Source organism: Mustelus asterias, chromosome 15, assembly GCF_964213995.1.
Source record: "Mustelus asterias chromosome 15, sMusAst1.hap1.1, whole genome shotgun sequence".
NCBI lineage: Eukaryota > Metazoa > Chordata > Chondrichthyes > Carcharhiniformes > Triakidae > Mustelus > Mustelus asterias.
The window spans coordinates 14,289,799-14,307,612 of NC_135815.1; the positions used below are offsets into that span (position 1 = coordinate 14,289,799).

Here is a 17,814-nt window from a genome sequence, read left to right on the forward strand (position 1 = left end):
ACTAAAATCCATGTATATGACATCAACTGCCCTACCTTCATCAACACACTTAGTTACCTCGATGTAATATAATGTCGGAAAATGTTAAGTTGTGCACTTTGGCAGAAAGAATCAAGGAGCTGAGTATTATTTAAATGGAGAAAGACTGCAGAAAACTGCAGTACTGAAGGATTTTGGGGATCTTTGTGAATAAGTCACACAGCTAGCATGCAAGTTCAGCAGGTAATTGGGAAGGCAAATGAAATGTTGACCTTTTTATTTCGAAGGGAACGGAGTATAAAAATAGGGAAATCTTGCTAAAACTATTCAAGATACTAGTTAGACCACACCTGGAATACTGTGAACAGTTTTTGTCCTCTTATCCAAGGAAACATATTTTGGCATTAGAGGCAATCCAAAGAAGGTTCACTAGGTTGATCCCAGGTATGTAGGGATTTTCTTATGAGGAGAGGTTAGGTAGGATGGGCCTATGCTCATTTGAGTTTAGAAGAATGAGAGATGACCTTATTGAGATGTATAGGATTCTCTCAGGGTTTGATAGGGTAGATGCTGAGAGTTTCCTCTTGTGGAATTCTCTCGGACCAGAGGGCATAATCTCAGAATAAGGGTTGTCCATTTAAAACAGATAAGGAGGAATTTCTTCTGAGGATAGTGAATCTATGGAATTCTTTATTGCAGCTGGCTGTGGAGGTTGGGCTGTTAAGTATGTTCAATGCTGAGAGACGTTTTAAATCAATAATAGGGAATCAAGATTTATGGAGAGAATGCGAGAAAGTGGAGTTTAGGATTATATCACATCAGCCACAATCTCATTGAATGGCACAGCAGATCTGATGGGCCAAATGGCCTACTTCTCCTATGTCTTATGGTAAAGCAGCTAAATTTAAAGGACCCAGTGAAATTAACTAGCCAGGGAGAAGATAATACGGTATAGAGTCAGAGTCATAGAGGTTTACAGCATGGAAACAGGCCTTCGGCCCAACTTGTCCATGCTGCCCTTATTTTTTTTTTAAATCCCGAAGCTAATCCCAATTGCCCGCATTTGGCCCAAATCCCTCTATACCCATCGTACCCATGTAACTATCTAAATGCTTTTTAAAAGATAAAATTGTATCCGCCTCTACTACTACCTCTGGCAGCTTGTTCCAGACACTCACCACCCTCTGTGAAAAAATTGTCCCTCTGTACACTTTTGTATCATTCCCCTCTCACCTTAAACCTATGCCCTCTTAAGAAGTAATAACTTCAGTTTAAGCTGTACAAGTGATCAGAGTTTTCCTTTAATGCCAGTGGTGCTAATCATAATTAACAACGGGATCACTTTTGAGATGAAATTTAAGGAAGATAATTAGTTTTGTAGCATTTTTAGACATGACTGGTTTATAAAAGATGCTCTTAGTGCTTGGAATTATTTTAATAAACTCAGTGGTAATGATCCAGTTGTCACAATGGGCAACACATATTGAACACTGGCTGAGAGACAGCTTAGTAAGGAAATTAAATAAGCCCAAAGTAAGGAATCGAAAGTTATTTGGTAGTCTTGGGTAATTGCAACTACAGATTGAATTTCCCGTGTTTTAAATTGGCCATTAAGCACTCAGAAATGCATAGTTTCAGCTGTTCACGATCGAATTACATCACTTTGATCAGATACTTGCTGCTTCACTGCACAAAACTATTCTGTGTAATTTTAGGGTGGGTAACCCTGTTAACCAAAACCTTGAAGTGAATGATAACCAACAGTGCCAATAGCAACTACCCAAGTCTCCCTCCACAATGAACCTCACTCGAGTTCAAAACAGCCACCTCACACGGACAGTTATTTTGGGTCTGGGAAAGTGAACAACTTCTCCCACAAGGAAGATGCCTGTCAGGAGATATTACCTCCCGCAGATAGCCAGCTGAATATAGGGCAGGTTATAATGACCCAGATATTATAATGGTCTGAGGGTCTCCTTCAAAAATTGTATCTTGCCACTTTTTCAGAAAATACAAGAGAGGTGGGTTCTTAAAACTACTTTTAGAAAAAAAACTACAAGAGGAGTTATACTTTGCTAACTTATTTACAAAATTATTAAAGAACTGTTTAACCTGCAATACACTTAACATTAGGATGTACATATCCAATTTAATAGCTATAAAAGATAAACCTACTCGAATAGAGAACTTAAAACACATTGCCACAGCTAAAATTAGTTACGCTGGTGCATCAAATATTTAAAATATTTTACCATAAAGCCCCAGCTGTTTAAGCTGCTGGGTTCAAAAAGCTGCCTTCTTTAAGATATCCAATCTCTCGACCAGAGAAATATTGGCGGATTCAAAAAGCATTTGAATCCTTCTACAGTATTTCTGATTTCTTAGAAAGAAACCAATATGTTTATATCCTTAATTAATTGGATTATATTATCTTTAGCATCTATGAGTGCTGCACCTTTGATTAAACTCCTTATAATTAGCTTAATTGTTCAAAATGTTCTTTTACCCATGCTGTGAGTCGATAGCTGGTCAATGTACACTTATAATATGTTCTATTATCATTTCTAATTAGTTGCTTCTGGATAAAGTGACTTGAAGCTTTTGCTAGAGAAATAGATTTTTACAAGTTTGTTTCTTCACCTTACAATATTTTTGCAATGGGCTGTTTTATCATGTCCAATCCTGATTCACTGAGCAAAGTTGTAGGGATGTCATCTTAATAGGTAAAGGCAATGCTACCAAACTGTCAAAATTAATCTTCCTTAAATTTCCTTTGCTAGTGTATAAGGCAGTTAAGACTATCTCTATTTCCAAAAAAGGAAAGACCCCCATGCTACTGGTAAATGGTAATGTTTAGTTCTAAGGCTAGTGATGTCCATGCACAGAATGGACAATATAGAACAAAGTCTTTTGGATAAAAATCGCTTTGTATAATATAAATATATATGAATTATACCTATTGTTACAAGTCAGGTAGGATATTTCGAGGTGTTCTATGAAGTTTGCCTGGCCTGTAACGTTTTATGTTGAATTTGGCTAGGATGAGCATGCAAGGTTTCACTTGACGTGGATTCAACTGACCCACGAGGAGCTTTTATCAAAAACGCTGTGAAGCAGCAGTGCTAACCACTGTGCTACTGTGCCGCCCCAAAAATTGTATTGTTCACAATCTCAATTAGATCTTTGAAAATAAAGGTGCCAAGAAAGAGCATGTATTTACATATGGCCTTTCATGACCTCATGTCCCAAAGTTCTTTACTATTAAGTTCTTTTGAAATGTGATCATTGTTTGCAATGTAGTTTTGTTTTGTTTTGTTTATTTATTAGTGTCACAAATAGGCTTACATTAACACTGGATTACATTAACACTGCAATGAAGTTACTGTGAAAATCCCCTAGCCACCACACTCCAGCACCTGTTTGGGTACACGGAGAATTTAACATGGCCAATGCACCTAACCAGCACATCTTTTGGACTGTGGGAGGAAACTGGAGCACCCGGAAGAAACCCATGCAGACATGGGGGGAAGGTGCAGGCTCTGCACAGACAGTGACCAAGCTGGAAATCAAACCCGGCTCCCTGGCGCTGTCTAGCAGGCGTGTGAACCACTGTGCCACCTCCGCTAGGAAGCGTCTTTTCCAATTCTGTGTAATTCCAGACCTCGCAGCAGCAATATGATAAATGACCAGATTATCTATTTTATGCACCAGTTGAGGTATTGTCCTGGAAATCGGGAGAATTCTCCTGTTTTCCTTTTAAATTGTGGCATGGGATCATTTATGTCCACCTAAAAGATTAGACAGGGACACAGTTTAATGTGTACCCAAAAAACTGTGTCATTGACCCTTTTAGTATGGTACAGAAGCACAAACCCAGAAGATATGCTCAATTCCATGGTGCTACCACAAGCTAAGGCTGAAACTGAATAGATTGTAAGATATAGGGGAATACTGCTGTTAAATATACAGGTAGAGCTATCCAGACTGAGAAACTATTGTGGTATCCACTATACAACAATATGATTGAATGTCTCATGTTTGAATGGAAGAGTTTTGTAATACACTGGGAATAGCTGAAGGAATATGAAACTTACTGTCATCTGAAAGACAAAGTGTGTGATATGGGAAGCTCATGAAAAACTATCTCTGTGTCTTGTATTTGAAATTTCCTCCTTCTTTCAAAGGAATCTGATCACTATTTTTCATCTGGTTTAGTAAAGAATAATCCAGGGCTTTGATTGGGGCCAATTGGAATAGACATAGCAGCTTCTTGTCAAATTATTTTAAACAAGTGCATTGACAGTGATGAATGATACTATATGTTTATTGAGCCATCTTTTAAGTGATGTGTATGTGCTGAGGACATGTATGTATCTTTTAATACATTTGATGGATGCATTGACACCTGCATTCGAGTGAAATTTTATGCATACACTCTCCTATGGTGACTTCATGCTCATTTGGTGCAGAAATCTATCATGCATAGTCTGACAACCAAAACAAAAAGAATAGTGAGAGTTGGTCCACCTATTTGTTTTTTGTAATGAGGTTACGGGTTCTGGGAGTTGAGCAATTGTTGGTAGATTGTAGATGAGAGGTTTGATTGGATGTTTATGAACCACTTGGCAAGACCTTTCATTTTGCCCTTCAGTAGACCTTTTCATTTTGTTTTTTCTACAACAAAGATAGTGCAAGGGATTAGTTCTTTGCTCGATGTTGAGAAGCTGGAATAAAAATGGAAAGTGCTGGAAAAACACATCTGGCAGCACCTGTGAAAAGAGAAACTGAGTTAATGTTTCGAGTCCAATGCGACTGATCTTCCGAACTAAAAGGAGTAGAAATATGATGGATTTTATGCTGTTGATAAAGGGGTTAAGGATCAGGTAGAATAAAAAGGTTAGTGTAGGTTAAGAGGGTGGGAGAGATTAAATGACAAAGATAACAGAACAAAAAGCAAAGGGAGTGGTAATGGTCTTTGTAAAGCAACCATTACCACTCAGCTTTTCCAGCATGTTCTCATTTTATTTCAGATTTCCATCACCCGCAATATTTGCTTTTAATCAAGAAGCTGGATGTCACCTACTCATGATAGGTCTTTGGGCATCAGGTGAGAGGGTGCATTGGTGGTTCAGTTTACTCGGGAGGCCTGGGTTTTATTCCCAGCTCATGCAAAACCCCTTCTCCAGGGCAGCACGGTGGCACAGGGGTTAGCACTGCTGCCTCTCAGTGCCAGGGACTCTGGTTCGATTCCCAGCTTGGGTCACTGTCTGTGCGGAGTCTGGCACATTCTCCCCGTGTCTGCGTGGGTTTCCTCCGGGTGCTCTGGTTTCCTCCCACAGTCTGAAAGATGTGCTGGTTAAATGCATTGGCTATGCTAAATTCTCCCACAGTGTACCTGAACAGGCGCTGGAGTGTGGCGACTAGGGGATTTTCACTAACTTCATTGCCGTGTTAATGTAAGCCTACTTGTGACACTAATATAAAACTAATAAGATACAACAGGTGAGAAACCAGGATTTAATGAGCAGATGGCTGGGAAACATTCTGCTCCTATTCGTATTGAGTGGATTTGGTGGTGAGAGCCACCGAAATATCACAAGAAGGCCGAAGTTGTGTTTCATGTCAACATGAGCAGAAAGTGATCGTCCCTGTACCCTGTCAGTGGTGCACCACATTTCACGCTGTTCAGCATCAGAAACATTTTTGGAATGTATTAGCATATCATTATCGGGGCCATAAGCCAGAATCATACCCCATGTTAGAAAATGCATCCACAGCACTTGGTGCAAAAAGAAGGCAGGCAGGGGTATCACCACGTTTTACTGGCTAGTATGCAGCCTGTGATTCACCCATCCTGCCACCAACTCAACACTTTGATCCAGGCACCATATTTAAAGGCCGCGCCAGCATAGAGCGCAAACACCAGAATCATTCTTCACCCAGGTGATCCCTCCGATATCAAACTGGCATCATCCTGACACGACCCACTCCCCCTGAGCGCTGAGCCTTATCTCCAAGCTCCCTATAGCATACTGCTTGTCAGGTGCATGCCTGCTGAGACCAATCGTGCATCATCTTGTTCTGACATCACGCAACTGTGGGTGCATTTTTTGAATTGTTGGTGTGGTTCTGGTTTTGGGTTCGATAATTATATGCTAATGTAGTCCAGTGAAATTCCCAGCGCTGAACGGTGGGAAACGCCGTCCACCTCTTAATGGGGCCATGGGACAATCACTTCCTGCTTTACATCAATGTGCAATGCTACTTTGACCCCCTCGTAATATTTTCCACACTCGCTATCACACTTGCCCAATGTGAACATGAGGGGAAAGTCCCAGTCATTATCTTTGCTTCTCTCTCTGGAGATGCTGGCAGACCGGAGTATTTCCAGCATTTTCTATTCTGGAACCTCTTAGCAGGTTCAGAACAAAAGTGTCCCATTGGTACTGTTACTGACTGGATTGAAAAGACTTTGTGCATTGGATAGGGGATTGCAGGAGTTGGGATAGCAATAATAATGAATTTAGACTCCAAGTTTCAGCAGATTGATAACACTTGTCAACTACAGCAATAAAAAAAACCATTACCATGAATTACTGTCCTGATGAAAAGATCTTTTCAGTAGTGTGAAATATTGCTGGCATGCATCCATCTCCAAAGTAATGGTTAAGGTAGGTTGGATTCTGTATGCTCACATTCAGTTAATTACAAAATATTTAGAAAATGTTTTTTATTTTATAAATGCCAGTTAAATCTTCTCAACGATCTTGTTAGTTGTGCAAATAAATTTGAAACCACAAATGGTTATTCAAAGTTTTGCGCCATCTCCCCAATATGGGAGTGTTCCATCTCTTCATTTTAACATACAATGTCTTGCATCATTTTAACCATGTTGAGATTGAGGGATGTTTCTATAACAATAGTAAATCTGAAAGGTCTATGTGTTAGCAAAGTATATATTTTTTGCGCACACATGGGAGGTGAAGGCCTAGTGGTACTGTATTAGTCGTAATCCTGCCATGGCAGATGGTGAAATTTGAATTCAATTTTTTTAAATCTGGAATTGGAAGTCTAACGGTGACCATGAAACCATTGTCACTTGTTGTAAAAACGCTAATGTCCTTTAGGGGAAGGAAACCTGCTGTCCTTACCTGGTCTGGCCTACATATGACTCCAAAACCACAACAACGTGGTGACTCTTAAATACCCTCTGGCCTAGCTAGCCATCCAGTTCAAGGGCAATTAGGAATGGGCAATAAACGCTGGCCCAACCAGCGATGCTGACATCCCATGAATTCATTTAAAAGAACATGGTATTAGAATTGAAGTATGGATAGAGTAAAGAACCAGTTTGACCATTCTAAAACATACTTCAGTAAGCTATTTTGTATTTTGTTCCCCTCCCCTCTTAATTTCCAATGTAATCCATCCATTCTCAGCTGCATTAATTTTGGGGGCAGGACAGCCTCTGCTGCTCTAATGTCACCTGCTGGAAATGGCAAGAATGGGAAATAACTGTTCCTGCAAAATTTTGTTTCATTGGGCGGCACGGTAGCACAGTGGTTAGCACTGCTGCTTCACAGCTCCAGGGACCCGGGTTCGATTCCCAGCTTGGGTCACTGTCTGTGTGGAGTTTGCACATTCTCCTAGTGTCTGCATGGGTTTTCTCCAGGTGCCCCGGTTTCCCCTCACAGTCCAAAGATGTGCGGGTTAGGTTGATTGGTCATGCTAAAAATTGCCCCTTAGAGTCCTGAGATGTGTAGGTTTGAGGGATTAGCGGGTAAATATGTAGGGATATGGGGGTAGGGTCTGGGTGGGATTGTGGTCGGTGCAGACTCGATGGGCCGAATGGCGGCCTCCTGCACTGTAGGGTTTCTATGATTAATAAAAAAACACAACATCTTGAGGTAAGCTGAACGTGAAGCGGTCTATCATATTTCTAAAGATGTGTATTTTGGTGAGATCCCTCAAGGCATGGTAACAGAGTGGTCAGCACTGCTGCCTCTCAATGCCAGATTCAATTCTGGCCTTTGGTAACTGTCTGTGGAGTTTACACATTCTCCCCATGTCTGGGTAGGTTTACTCTGGGTGCTCTGGTTTCCTCCCACTGTCCAAAGATGCACAACTAACGTGGATTGGCCATGGGAGATTACCCTTAATGTCCCAAGATGTGTAGGTTAGATGGATGAGCCGTGGTAAATGTGCAATGTTATGGGGAGAGGGCCTGGGTAAGATGCCCTTTGGAGAGTCAGTACTGTCTTGATGGACCGAATGGCCTCCTTCTGCATTGTAGGGATTCTATGATTAGTTTCATTAGTCATTTCTGGTCAGCACCTAAAGTTAACTATTTTCAGTGTGGCAGGAAAAATATAAATCATTATATTAGTTAGATAAAGTACATTCTCTGGTATATAAATATAGTTGGTAGTTGTGTATATTGTATAAATTCTATTGCTACAAGAGTGGGCCAGAGATTGGGAATCCTGCAATGAGTAACTTGTCTCCTGATGCCCAAAAGCTGCCCACCATCTTTAAGGCTCAAGTTAGGTGTGTGATGGAATACTCTCCACTTGCTTGGGTGAGTGCAACTCCAACAACACCACCCAAGACAGTAATACCTAGCCCACTGCTTACGGTGAGGTGAGCTTAGAATTACCATACTTACAAAATTTGAAATGATTCCTGCCGCTGAACCTCAAGTCATTTTGACATTGAATTTTTATTCAGACCTCCTGAAAACCACAGCTGTACACTCTAAATTACCATTTATCTCCCCTCAGTTCCAGTACAGTTTCTCTTTGCAGTCTTTTCCAGGAGAATGCCGACTCACAATTGTTCAGCAATTGGTGTCAGTACTGAGGCTTGAATTAAAATGGTTAATGTATTAAGTTTATTTCTGAAGTTTCAAAAGTTCAGAATACATGAATTATACTCAATTTTTTTTTAAAGGAGATTACATCAATCCTGCAAGAATTGAAAAAGGTAGAGAAACAGCTTCAAGGTAAGTTGAATTCCATAGTTTTCATTTTTTTTTCTATCTGCCATCTCATCAGCGTTCTGCAAAGTACTGGTTATGTTTCGTGCTGATTCAACATAATTTAGAAATGGTAGAATTATGTCATCTGTTATTGGTATTTTCATATTTATCTTGGTCCAATATTACAAGCCAAATGATCTTCACATTATACGAAGTGATGTGTAACCATTCGAGTGCTTGGCAGGTCCAGATATTCCAATTTTCCAGGCCATTTTTAAGGCTTTCTAGCCGTGCACTATTACTGGAGCATATCTTAATGTTGCAGAAATATGGCTACTTGGTTGTAGTTTTATTGATTATAGTATTGACTATATGCTGTAGAATTAAAAGTTAAAGAATGAACATACCACATCTATTCTTCCTGCTTCTTCCTATATAGTTTGAACTTATATTTAATTTCTATTATGCCTTATTCGAATTGTGGATTTTATGTAATTTAAAATATATCTGCTTTTCTCAGCCTCTCATGATTGGCCATTTGAGACTTCTCTCCCCACTCAGCGAGCACAATTGAGTGTCATATGACCTCTTGTTTCTATAAAGTATTATGGACCTAAGAAATATCTTCAATGCCATTCTGAACATACTTCATGCGAGACAAAACAACTAGTGGATCCGCTACAATAATAATGTTATGCAGCTGGAATGTGCTTTTAAAAAATAAATGCATTCCAACAATGAGAGTGAGCATTAATTTACATGAAACACAAATAGAGAGAAAAGTGTGATGAAAGATCGGACAGATTTATCATTGTTACTTGTGATCCATTGATACCGCACTTAGTTAACAGTCACTGTGTTTTTCTTTTTAGCCATCAGTGTGATGATTGATCCAGATGGTTTATTGGATTCAGCATGTGGCCTGAAATTATCAGGTCCCAGTTTGCCTGAACAAGCCAAGCACAAGATTGGTTCAACCCGAAGTCCTCAGATCACAGCCTCTAACTCTGACTACAGCAACCATTTCAACCAATATGAACGTAATGGCGAGGACAAAGATGATTCTTTGCATGAGTAACACTATTTTTTGGTAGTCTCTTTAAAGTGGCAGAGCATGTACCAACAGGCACAGCATTTTTGACCTGGCCTGGGTTGTTGAGAACTTTTGGCTTGTCACTTAACTAGCCTTGAGATATTTTCCTGCTTTCTGTGGTGCTTTCTTTACCACGTTACTTTTGCTACAGCTGTAAGCTTTGCATCCATCCAATAATGAAACATTAGGGAGAAGAATGTCAGATGTGTGCAGTGAAATGTGAACCACATCGACAGCTGTCCTAGCCTTCGTATGTCATCTTCAAAACGAAACGGAGAAGCAAATTGGCAGTACTATTGAAACTGGAATATTGTGTTTAAGCACTGTGTAAAATGGACTCATGTATAGGCAACACAAGCTAAGAATATCAAAAATATTGGTGCCAAACTGCTCCGTATATTGGTCAGTTGAACAATGTTCTGTTGAATCAGAGAACTGCTGTTTGTTATTTATCTGTGTTTAGTATGTAAACCACAGACTACATAGGATATTGCTTAATTGTACAAAGTAGAAAACATATTCAGCAATTGTAATATTAGAAAAAAAACCTCTGCATTATGCTGTGGTCAGAAGTAGGTTGATGACATGTAATGCTGAAAAGTCCTGTTGATTGCAACATTTTTAGCATTATGCATTATTGCACTATTAGCAACAACATGTGAGCTAAAGGGTGGGAGCATTACATTGGAAATTGAGTTTTGTTTTCTTCCATCAGATTTAAACAATCATAAACGAGCAAAAGATAACAATAGTTGTATTAACTTTGTAGAATTTGACTACAGGAATACACTCATTTTCCAGTTTTTCAAAAGAATAATTGGAATGCTCTCATTGATCAAGCTGTTCGAGGGCCACTCTCAAATCTTTGGCTCGTAAGTGATTCACTCCTAACAATCTGTCACACAACTTTAGTTGTACAGCATCAGTGTATTAAAAGTATTAAGTGTTAAAAACAAACTGTTGATGGATTAAGTGGGCACAGTGAAGCAGCACACGCTTTCAATTCCCTGGCATAGTTTTGCATCTAATGTAAACTGATGGGAGGAAAGTCTTCTCTTCTGAACGTGCCTCGTCGATGTATAATTTATTTGGGGCATTCTCAGTACAGTTCTTCTTAGGTCATGAGTCAAGAAAATAAAATTGCTCATAATGGGCAGTCCATTCAACTATAGATGGGAAGAGAAGTATCACACTGGGATTTTGATTACACTTCCCAGCACTGTACTTTAGAGACAAATTTGCTCTATTCTGGCTGTTTGATGCTGACTCGGTGAAAAATGTGCCCCATTCTCCATGAGTAATATCCTTTACCTTAATTATTATTATTAAAACTGGAATAGGCAAAAAATCTTTCCTAGCTCTAAACTCATCCACAAAAAGCAGCAAGAACCACCTCATCCTGCTCCCCCAAGTAAAATTGGCTTTGTCAATATCAATCCATTTCTTAATGATCCTAATCGCAGTGCAGAACAGTGTGCTACTAATCTTTATTTTGTAATATCACCCAGAAGTTGCATATAAATAACTCCAGTGGGAAATGGAAATGTGAATGATGCAAATAGGATGTGTATTTCTGAGGTTAGATTTAGGGTATGTTAGGAAGATGTTGGAGAGCTAAACATCTTTCCTGAGAGTAAGTGATGTCAATACGGGGTAGCAAAGGTAAGCTGTATTCTTCCCAAAGGCTGTTATCTATCTTGATCAACACAAATCGAAATAAAACTCCACATTTGTTATTGAAGGAAACAGTAATTTTAACCCATTTAAGGTTTTAATAACAATTTATATCTGTTTACATGCGTCTTTAGGTTAAATTAATCTTTGTATATAGGTAGTACCAATTTCTCTACTCCATCTAGTTTCTCCCCCCGCTGAATCGAACTCCCTGTGCTGAAGAAAAAAACATGTATTAACTCCAGGCCTTTCACTAATGTTATTGTGACCTTGCTGCTAGAAAGTTTGAACATAGCCTAGTCTCCTATCTCCTTTTGGTCCCTCTAACAATCTAGTTGCAATTAAACCTGGCACTGGCAGCAACCCTGGTGTGCACCACACCTCTCTGAGCCATGCATTCTTGGCGCTGAGTGCATTGCAACAATAGAATACCCAGCAAACTTGGTTTGAAATTGTTGTATCCTAAATGATACTGAGGCTGTGAATGAATCAATTTTGATGCTGGGTCTTGTTTTTAGTGGCGATAATTCGGTTAGTACTGCTTGGCTTTGTTACTGAAGGGATTAAAAATTGGTTGCTTTTTCTACACATACTGCTGTTATGGTGTCGTTTTGGGGGGTGGGGGGGGGGAGGGAGGGAGTGTGTGCTGCATGATCCAGCATCAGTTGTGTCGTGATACAGGAGAATTGTAGAAAGAAAGGACGTTGGAGAGAGAGAGCAACTCCATTCCATTTGGGTTTCATGCAATATTATATTTGTAAGTGTGGATCATCCAGAAGTGTACTAAAAAAAACTACCTTCAGTCCTAATGTCATTTTATATATTAACCCGATTCAAATAATACTAAAAGGAATAACCCCATTGCATACAAACAAGACAAAACCTTTGGGGAGGGGGGGGGAAATGTCTTCAGTTCATTGGTATTGTTATTCTACTAGACTCAGCATTGGTTCACATTATCCTAATCCACTAACTGGCATTCTGAAGTTGTTATTCAAAAACATATAGTTGGACAGCTAAGCAATAATTAAGGTGTATATTTATGAAGAATGTTTGCATTGACACATCATTTTTCTCTCACATCTCTGTTCAATTATGACATTACTGTATTATGAGTTGCCTGTGGAATGGTGTGAATATGTATATCTCTCCAGTTTAATTTGCTATTTTCCACAATTTTGATCAGCAAAATTGATCTGGGTGTTCTAGTTAATGTTAACTAGGTAGGAGTTTACCACATGCCAATTAATGGTGTGAATTCAGTGATGCAAAACACTGTGCAATATAAAAACTATGTCAGCCCTTGGTAACTAGAAGCAGGCATTAATTTGGCAATATAGAGTCACTCCTAATCTAACTTTATATATACTGTTGGAAAATGCCTGTTGAATATTGTGTGGTATGAAAAAGTGCTTTTTTTCTTTTGAACTTTCAGAAAGGGATAATGAGACTACCAAACGTTGCCTATATATTTTTTCTCTTCCCCACCCATCTTTCTCTGGCTAAAAGCTATTACAATAGCAAAAGCAGGGTTTTACCCCATAGATGGAAAAGTATGAGATGGTATATGACGGAGCTTCTCTCGTAAATAGCAATGAAGTGAGTTTTCCAACTTCTAAACATGCTAGCTAAGCACTTCACTTTCTTGTGTTTGTTCATGTGTTTACACATTTGTGTTGTAATTTGTAATATTGTCTTTGTTTTGCAGTTATATAATTTTCTCCTGATTTTGTACGAACATATTGGCTCTATTTATTTTTATTTGGTTATGAATGTTCATTTGTATTTTTACATTTCTAATGTGTTCAAATAAAGTTCTTTTCCCAGTTCTTTGCCACAGAGAATGTTTATTACAAAACTAAAAGGTCTTCACTGACTGACATGTGATGGATGTTTTGACTTCTTAGCGATAAACTACATATCTCCCCACATGGTGCATCCTTCAGATGCTTGAATGAAGATACCAACAATGAATAAGTTCATGGAAGCATTGATGACTGCGAGCTGACGTACACATATTGAATACCAGGCTGCAAGTCATGTTCTTGAGGTGATTCTCCTGATCCATCAATCTCTCCTGTCTTGCCTCCACATTACCATTGGCTTTTTGCCCAATTCCTAGCTGTAAACCTCATTTTTATAGAAAGTCTCAAATTGGATTGTGGCCACTAATTCATATGGAGACAAGAGAAGAAATATTGTCAATGGGCAGCTCATCAGCAGCGTGGGCCAAAGCTTGAATGCAAGTTAGGTCTGTGCTCTCCTCTCTTTCTCCTCCTCCTTCCCCCCTCTCCCCCCCCCCCCCCCCCGACTATAAAATGTCTATACACCAGTGTAAGAGGACACCAGCTTTTTTAAAAAGTGTGTAAACCTAGCTATTACAAGTTTATAGTCGACACTAGATTACCTGTTTCAGCATTATTCGTCTATCTCAAGTGCACATTCTGCCTTTTACAATCAGGAATGTCCAATTTGATCAGATGACCTTCTGACTCTGGCATCATAACACTGAAAATCTCTTGTCTGAATTGCATACGTTAATATTTGTATTAAAATAGTACCTTTTCCAACCACAGGACATCCCAAAATGTGTACTTTGAAATGTCACTATTTTAATGCAGGATATGGCAGCTGATTTGAACACAGACTGCTGTCTCAAACAACAATGTTATAATGACCAGATAACCAGCTTTTGTGATGGATAAATGTTGGCCAGAGCATGGGGTTATAACTCCCCTGCAAAATAGTGCCATGAATCATTTATATCCACCTAAGAGGGCAGACAGGATCACATCTTATCTAAAAGAGAACACCTGTTGACAGTGCAACATTTCTTCAGCATTGCACTGGAATATCGCATCTAGTTTGTTGTGCTCAAGTGCTGGATGGAACATGAACCCACAATCTTCTGACGTCAGAGACAAGTGCGCTACCAACTGAGCCGTGGCAGACTGAGAACAGCAGGGCACTAGGCGAATTGACATCCAATGTGACTCACTATGATGTCCTATCCTCCCTCATTCTTCTTGACTTCTCTGAAATTTTTTATGTGGACATCCAAACCATTCACACCCAACAGCTCCAGTTCGATGGTAATGCTATCCTATCATAGGCAAAGCCAGTTAAGATTTTTACTCCTGTCTCCCCGCCCTGACCAAACTGTTACCTGAGGAGTACCTCAAGGATCTGTCCTTGGCCCCTCTCCTCTTCCTCTACATTCTGCCCCTTGACGACACAATCCAAAGATGGGCTAAGTTTCCGGAGAAAAATGCTTTTGTTCTCAAAGTAGAAAATATCTTTTTATAAATTCGGAGGTTTTTAAACTCAGACATTTCTGGCTTTGAGAGCAAAACTGAGTTCAGTGGAATATGTCAAATTTTGAAATTAGTACAAAACTGTGTACTTTTATGACTCGTTGTTCTACAGAATGAACCTTGTCCTCAAATCAAATTGGGCCAGGGATCTTGTAGTAAATAAACTCTCAATTTACTGAATGCTTTGAAATACTGAACGCCTTGAAGTGTGATTACAGTGGCCTGGAGCAGTGTGAGGAGAAATATATATTTTTTGATATGAAAACAAAATGCTGATAAACTCAGCGGGTCTGGCAGCATCAGTGGAGATAAAGAAACAGGGTTGACGTTCTGAGTCCAATACGACTCTTTAGTTTATCTGGAGTAGATGGATTCCCTGCCGAAATTCTGAAATACGGCAGAGATATATTCCTGATATGGTTGCATAATTTCATGTACCTCATCTGGGAAGAGGAGTACATGCCGGGGATCTTGGAGTCGCTGTGATTGTGACTATATTCAAGAAGGAAAAAAGTCCGTTTGCAGTAACTACAGAGGAGTCTCCCCACTGTCTGCCCCAGGAAGATGATTGCAAGGATCCTCCTCAATTGCTTCCTCTCCGTTACCAAAGAACTGCATCACAAGTTGCAGTGCAGTTTTCAGCCATTGAGAGACACCAGTTATCATCTTCACTATGTATCAAATTCAAACAAAATGCGTGAACTTTGTCCTACACAGGACCAGAGGAACTATGGACAGCAAGGCTCCATCACTGGCTCTGGTCCATCACATATTCTTTGGCTTTTGGTGCCCCAGTCTTGAAGATACTCAAACGTACTAGGACAGGACATCTCTGGCTGGCTTCCCTCTGCTTTTTCCATCTGGTGATGGTGCGTGCAGGCTTTGGCATCCTGTGGTGTCCTGCCTACTGACACTAGATATGTCTGAGAGGCAAAATAGGTGTCTAGCCAGTCTCTCCATGTCCCACAGGCACCTTTGGTCTGCTGTAGCACTTCTTTGCTTTCAATATTGTCTCTGTGTTGCCGAGGATCTTGCGTAGGCTGCGCTGGCTAACTTGTGAAATGTTTGCAGTTCTGGCACAGTGGTTAGCACTACTGTCCCACAGCGCCAGGGGCCTGGGTTCAATTCCCAGCTTGGGTCACTGTCTGTGCAATGTTCTCCATGTATCTGTGTGGGTTTCCTCCGGGTGCTCTGGTTTCCTCCCACAGTCTGAAAGATGTGCTGGTTAGGTATTGGCCGTGCTAAATTCTCCCTCCGTGTACCCCAACAGGTGCCGGAGTGTGGCGACTAGGGGATTTTCACAGTGACTTCATTGCAGTGTTAATGTAAGCCTACTTGTGCCACTAATAAATAAACTTAAACTGAAACCATGTCTTGCTAGCAAAGATTTCAGTTTGTATTACTATGGACATTGTGATGTTAGTGTAGAATCATAGAATCCTTACAATGCAGAAGGAGGCCATTTGGCCCACCGAGTCTACACTGACAACAATCCCACCCAGGCCCTTTTCCTCGTAACCCCACATTTACCCCGCTAATCCCTCTAACCTATGTATCCTAAGACACTAAGGGGCAATTTAGCACAGCCAATCAACCTAACCTGCACATCTTTGGACTGAGAGAGGAAGAAGTTTAACAACACCAGGTTAAAGTCCAACAGGTTTATTTGGTAGCAAAAGCCACACAAGCTTTCGGAGCTCTAAGCCCCTTCTTCAGGTGAGTGCGAATTCTGTTCACAAACAGAGCTTATAAAGACACAGACTCAATTTACATGAATAATGGTTGGAATGCGAATGCTTACAACTAATCCAGTCTTTAAGAAACAAAACAATGGGAGTGGAGAGAGCATCAAGACAGGCTAAAAAGATGTGTATTGTCTCCAGACAAGACAGCCAGTGAAACTCTGCAGGCCCACGCAACTGTGGGAGTTACAAATAGTGTGACATGAACCCAATATCCCGGTTGAGGCCGTCCTCGTGTGTGCGGAACTTGGCTATCAGTTTCTGCTCAGCGACTCTGCGCTGTCGTGTGTCGCGAAGGCCGCCTTGGAGAACGCTTACCCGAATATCAGAGGCCGAATGCCCGTGACCGCTGAAGTGCTCCCTAACAGGAAGAGAACAGTCTTGCCTGGTGATTGTCGAGCGGTGTTCATTCATCCGTTGTCGCAGCGTCTGCATAGTTTCCCCAATGTACCATGCCTCGGGACATCCTTTCTTGCAGCTTATCAGGTAGACAACGTTGGCCGAATTGCAAGAGTATGTACCGTGTACCTGGTGGATGGTGTTCTCACGTGAGATGATGGCATCTGTGTCGATGATCCGGCACGTCTTGCAGAGGTTGCTGTGGCAGGGTTGTGTGGTGTCATGGTCACTGTTCTCCTGAAGGCTGGGTAGTTTGCTGCGGACAATGGTCTGTTTGAGGTTGTGCGGTTGTTTGAAGGCAAGAAGTGGGGGTGTGGGGATGGCCTTGGCGAGATGTTCGTCTTCATCAATGACATGTTGAAGGCTCCGGAGGAGATGCCGTAGCTTCTCCGCTCCGGGGAAGTACTGGACAACGAAGGGTACTCTGTCCACTGTGTCCCGTGTTTGTCTTCTGAGGAGGTCGGTGCGGTTTTTCGCTGTGGCGCGTTGGAACTGTTGATCAATGAGTCGAGCGCCATATCCTGTTCTTATGAGGGCATCTTTCAGCGTCTGGAGGTGTCTGTTGCGATACGCTGCAAGAAAGGATGTCCCGAGGCATGGTACATTGGGGGAAACTATGCAGACGCTGCGACAACG

The 17,814-nt window shown here is 40.7% G+C and overlaps 1 protein-coding gene across 12 annotated transcripts in view; it reads left to right on the top strand.

Annotated features, from left to right (window-relative positions):
- The window catches only part of cep170aa (centrosomal protein 170Aa), a 145,849-nt gene extending 132,297 nt beyond the window's left edge, over window positions 1–13,552 (top strand). For all 12 annotated transcript variants that reach the window (XM_078229530.1, XM_078229531.1, XM_078229533.1 and 9 more), the window contains 2 exons: window positions 8,929–8,980; window positions 9,829–13,552. In XM_078229530.1, coding sequence (XP_078085656.1) covers window positions 8,929–8,980; window positions 9,829–10,034 — 258 coding nt within the window. In that variant the 3' untranslated portion in view covers window positions 10,035–13,552. The remainder of the gene's footprint in view (window positions 1–8,928; window positions 8,981–9,828) is intronic.
- Window positions 13,553–17,814: the final 4,262 nt, after the last annotated feature.